Source organism: Impatiens glandulifera, chromosome 8 (assembly GCF_907164915.1).
Source record: "Impatiens glandulifera chromosome 8, dImpGla2.1, whole genome shotgun sequence".
Classification (NCBI taxonomy): Eukaryota; Viridiplantae; Streptophyta; class Magnoliopsida; order Ericales; family Balsaminaceae; genus Impatiens; species Impatiens glandulifera.
This window is the reverse complement of record NC_061869.1, coordinates 9746203-9751906: the sequence shown is the minus strand read 5'-3', so window position 1 is coordinate 9751906 and position 5704 is coordinate 9746203. Positions and strand designations below refer to the sequence as shown.

The 5704-nt window shown below is 38.6% G+C and overlaps 1 protein-coding gene across 1 annotated transcript; it reads left to right on the top strand.

The window, feature by feature from the left end:
* The first annotated feature begins 4314 nt into the window (after positions 1–4314).
* On the top strand, positions 4315–5214 carry LOC124912935. Its single transcript, XM_047453569.1, has one exon. It carries the CDS (start codon positions 4315–4317, stop codon positions 5212–5214), a length of 900 nt encoding a protein of 299 aa, XP_047309525.1.
* Positions 5215–5704: the final 490 nt, after the last annotated feature.

The window sequence follows — 5704 nt, the reverse complement described above, 5'->3', positions numbered from 1 at the left end:
TCATCGCTGGGAGCAGGCTTTCAGGGTGGACATCCCTAAGTTCGATGGTAGTCTATCACCGGAAGAGTTTACTGATTGGCTTTCTCAGGTTGAAGAGATTCTGGATTTCAAGGAAGTTCCTGCAGATCGTCGTGTACCCCTTGTTACGATCCGCTTACATGGTCGTGCACAAGCATGGTGGCAGCAGTTGAAACAGACACGTGTTCGTCATGGTAAGGCAAAGCTCACGAATTGGGACAAATTCAGGAAGCATATTAGGGCTGCATTTCTACCATATAATTACGAACGTAACCTGTACCAGCGGTTCCAGAATCTTCGTCAGGGTTCTCGTTCCGTGGATGACTATTCCACTGAGTTTTACACCTTTGTGGCTCGTGTTGACCTGTCTGAGTCCCCTCTCCAGTTGGTTTCTCGCTATATTGGTGGCCTTCGCCTCCAGTTGCAGGATATTTTGAATATGTTTGATCCCTTGACTGTTTCTGAGGCACATCAGCGTGCTTCACAGGCTGAGAAACAGCTAGCCAGGCGCGGTTCGGGTAGCTTTGGAAAACAGGTTGTCCCCACTAGTGGCATTGGTTCTTCTTCCCAGCCGGCCCATCCCACCCCAGCCCCCCCTCGCAGCACTACAGCCCCCCCGCAGGGACGTCCCGGTGGCTTGCGTTGTTTCAATTGTGGTGAAGTTGGCCATCGCCAAGCAGAGTGTCGCAACCCAAAGTCCACCAATCGTGGTCTTTTTACTGAGGTGGATGATCCTGACTCTGCTCTTCCTTCAGATTCAGCCCCAGTGTATGATGTTTATGATGATGAGGCAGCGGAGGAGTATGTTTCTGGTGATGTTGGCCCCCTTTTGGTGATTCGTCGATCATGTTTAACCCCTCGTGCTCCTGACAACGAGTGGTTACGCAATAATCTGTTCCATTCCACTTGTACCATCGGTGGCAAAGTTTGCACCTTCATCATTGATGCTGGGAGTTGTGAGAATGTGATTTCTGAGGTTGCAGTTTCGAAGCTGGGTCTGTCCACTGAACCTCACCCCAAGCCTTATCGCCTGTCCTGGCTGAGTCAAGGTACGGATGTTACAGTTTCCAAGCGCGTACTTGTTAATTTTTCCATTGGTTCCCATTATCGTGATGCTGTATATTGTGATGTGGTTCCTATGGATGCTTGTCACCTTTTACTTGGTCGCCCTTGGCAGTTTGATCATTCTGTTATACATGATGGGCGTGCTAATACCTACACGTTCTTATTTAATGGTACCAAGATTGTGTTGATGCCAAATCAGCCCAAGAAGGGTGCTGCCCCCACTCATCATGCGTCCCCCCTACCACCTTGTTGTCTCGGGGTCCTTTTCAGACCGCCATGGTCGAATCGGGCATGGTGTTTGCTCTATTTTGTTCGCTGATTACCTGTGGTGCTAGTTCTGAGGTGCCTATTCCAGTGCAGCCGCTGTTACAGGAGTTTGCAGATGTTTTTCCTGAGAATCTGCCTTGTGCCTTGCCTCCTTTGCGTGATATCCAACATCACATTGACTTGGTTCCAGGTGCTGCCCTACCCAACCGTCCTCATTACCGCATGAGTCCCAAAGAACATGAAGAGTTGCGTAGACAGGTGGAGGACTTGCTGGCTAAGGGACACATTCGAGAGAGCCTTAGTCCCTGTGCTGTCCCGGCCCTTCTTACCCCAAAAAAGGATGGGTCTTGGCGTATGTGCATTGATAGTCGTGCTATCAACAAGATTACAGTGCGTTATCGGTTTCCTATTCCCCGGTTGGATGACTTGTTGGATCAGTTGGGTGGTGCTTCTGTGTTTAGCAAACTGGATCTCAAGAGTGGATACCATCAGATTCGTATTCGCATGGGTGATGAGTGGAAGACTGCCTTTAAGACTCGTGAGGGCTTATATGAGTGGCTGGTTATGCCGTTTGGTCTGTCGAATGCTCCTAGCACCTTTATGCGTGTGATGAACCAGGCTCTTCGCCCTTTCATTGGGAAGTTTGCTCACAATCATGCTGTTAATCGCTCCACTGGTTTCAGTCCTTTCCATGTGATTTACGGGCTGTCTCCGCGTGCTCCTCTTGATTTGTTAGCGCTGCCCAGCAAGGTGCGTCCTCATTCCACTGCTGCAGATTTTGTTGGTCAGTTGGCTCAGGTTCATCAGACCACTCATGACCGCTTGGTTGCTGCTACTGCCAAGTACAAGGAGAAGGCTGATTCGAGAAGGCGTGCTGTTGATTTTGAAGTTGGTGACTTTGTGTGGGCTATTCTGACTAAGGATCGTTTTCCAGCTCATGAATATAGCAAGCTTGCTGCTAAGAAGATTGGTCCTGTTGAGATTGTGGAGAAGATCAACCCCAATGCTTATCGTTTACGCCTTCCCAGCCATGTGCGTACCTCTGATGTGTTCAATGTGAAGCATCTTGTTCCTTTTGTGGGTGAGTCTTCTTCTGATGAGGATGATGCGGTTCCAGATTCGAGGACGAATCTTTTCTACCCTGGGGGGAATGATGCGGTGCGAGTCGAAGAGACGTTTATGCGAAAGTTGCAGCATCCGAAAATATCTCGCAAGTGTCAGATTTCGACGATTGCCTAGTGTTTTTCGGGCGGAAACGTTTAGGGGCTCAAAATCGCATTTTTTATTAGTTTCGGGTGTTTTTTGCAATTTATTAAAAGTTGTTTATTTCTTTTGCAAGCTAGGGTTTGAGTATTTAAAGGATCTTAAAACACTTTGTTAGGGAAGATTATTAATCAGAAAACGAGGTTTCCTCAATATCTATCAACTTTCGGTATTCGTAAGAATCAACGAATCTTGATAAAGGTTCATCCTAGCCACGCACGCTGCATCACAATCTTAAATATTTAATTTATATATAATTTTATTTATTTGTATTACTAGATTAAAATGATATGGAAATAATAATATTATCGGACATTTTGTCAATATAAACTGAGTGTTTAGAAAAAAAAATGTCCTAAATTCAAAAATACTTTAAATTAAAATAACATTCAATTTTGAAATAGTCAATCTTAAATATATCATTTATGTATAATTTTTTTTATTTGTATTTACTATATCAAAATAATAATATTGTCTACAAGTATAAAATCGAGTGTTTCTAATACCTTAAAATAAGACGATGTTAATTTAAAATAGTTAATCTTAAATATATAATTTATTTATATATTTATAATTTTCAATGTTCTATGGGCACATAGGTTGAAATGTTATTTAAATATAATTCTATTTATTTATATTTTATATATTATTCAAAATAGATGTTTAATAAGTATCTTAAATTAAAAAAAAGACATCAATTTAAAATAAACTAATTCTAAATAACTCATTTATATATAATTAAATTTATCTATAATTCTCAATGTTAGTATACTATTAATTCCCGCCTAACCTAGGTTAAATGGATATTCAAATATTAGATTGGTAAAACCTTTTTGTCTGAATAAACTGTATCTTCCAAACAGTACCCTAAGTTCAAGTGACATTAATTTGAAATATATCATTTACATATAATTTTTTTTTATTTATTTATTATCGAAATAATATATTTGTCAGTAGTATCTTTTTTAAAATAATAAAATTAAAAAAAAAAAAAAAAAAAAGAGAAGTTTTTGTCTTTATAAATTCGAACAATTTCCAGACATGAAAATGAAACAAACCCTTCTTTAACTCTCGGCTGTCATAAGTAGTATCTTTTAACCCTCTTCCTCTTCCTCCTCCACCGCCACCGCCACCGCCACCGCTCTACCGCCGGCGTTCCATCTCTCCACCGCCGGAGAACTCTGCAATCAAGTTTAGAAGGTAATTAACTTAAACTTATCCATATCGTTCGATTTTGAATTAGGAATGTGTAGTTTCTTTCATTAATCATGTTTTCCCTAATCTGATATAATTAGTTCTGTCCCTGTAAGCATGCATTGCATAGGAAACTAATCAATGTCTTTTCCTTTCCTTTCCTTTCCTGCAGAAGATTCATTTGGTTTTGCATTTGATCTTAAAAAGGTACTTTAATTACTCTCTTAAATTACATTTCATTTCATTGATGTGGGTTATCTTTAATCTTCATATATCTCTAATGGGTAATGAGTAGTACTCTTTAATCTTAACTATTCGAAATGAATGCATTGTTCTTACTTATTTCTTTGGTATAGAAAGATTACCCTTAAAACTGTTTTGATCGCCTACTTTATAATAAAATACATTTCATTGATGTGATTAATTACTTATAATCTTCATACTGATGGGTAGTTAGTTGGGTACTGTTTTGATTTGTTCCCTTTTATGAACATAGAGATTTTCATAATGGATTGCAATAAGGACGAAGCTCATAGAGCTAAGGAAATCGCAGAAAGAATGTTTTCAGAAAGTGACTTGACGGGTGCGAGGAGATTTGCTAAGAAAGCAAATTCTCTTTTCCCGGATCTGGACGGGGTTCAGAGTTTGATTTCGATTCTGGATGTTTATCTTTGTGCCGAAAGAAAAGTAAACGGGGAAACGGATTGGTATGGAATACTGGGTGTTGATCCAAGAGCAGACCATGACACGATTAAGAAGAAATATAAGAATATGGTTCTAATACTTCATCCAGATAAGAACAAGAGGGTCGAGGCTAATCATGCTTTCGGTTACATTCGTGAATCCTGGAAGATCTTATCTGATGAAAAAAGTCGTGAATCTTATGATCGTAAGAGGAGGGGAACAAATCAACAACAAGAGGTTCTGGTACCATCAAATGGACCTGATAATGGATTCTCTGATGTCAAAGTCACGATTGCTAATCAACGCAGAGCAGGAGGGTCCGACTTTACTCCTACGTTTTGGACTGTATGCGACCATTGCAAGAAAAAGATTGAATATTTTAGAATCTATGTCAACCGTAACATTCGATGCAGTAATTGTAGACAACTTTTTCTCGCAATTGAAACTGCAGAGCCTCTTGATCCTTCGGAAGCGGTGGGCATCAAGAATGAACATTCTGGTCATCAATATCAAGAATTCACTCCTATTGTTGTTCAAGGTGATTCCAAATTTCAATGGAATCCGCCATCTTCTTCTGAACCAGCTGCTGCTGATATTGTTGCAACATCTGATGAAGCTGCAGCAGCAGTTATCATTCATAAAGATGATGAACATGAGGTTAATGAGGAGGAATTTACTTTGCCAAATCCCAAAAGAAGAAAGGGAGAAGAAGAGGCTGAATGAATAAACTTTTAGGTTTGAAACATTTCTTTCTTTGTTTTGTTTGTTTGTTGTTTTTGTTGTTGAGGATTCAATTCGATTTTCTGTTTTTGTTGTTTTGTTAAGAACTAGTTTGATCGTTGGATTTTGGTTATGGGTTTTTTTTCTTAAAAAAAATTGTTTGATTCTATTTTCTAAAAGATCAGTTTTTTTATTATTTCAATACAAAAATAATTTTAAATAATTAAATAAAGAATAATTTTAGTATTTTAATTGATAAAAATATAATTAAACGGATGAATTGTTGATTGAGTTTTAGGTACAAATCCCTTAAAAAATTCAATAAATAACCCACAATCAAACAAGGCATAAATGTCAAATTTGTAATCTAAATTTATATAAAATTATGATTAGTATTTGGTTAATATTTGAAATTTTATAAAATAAGTGAATTATAATTCAATTTTTTTAATCATTCACATTCAAATTCTTCATTCTTTCTCTTCCCCTTCTA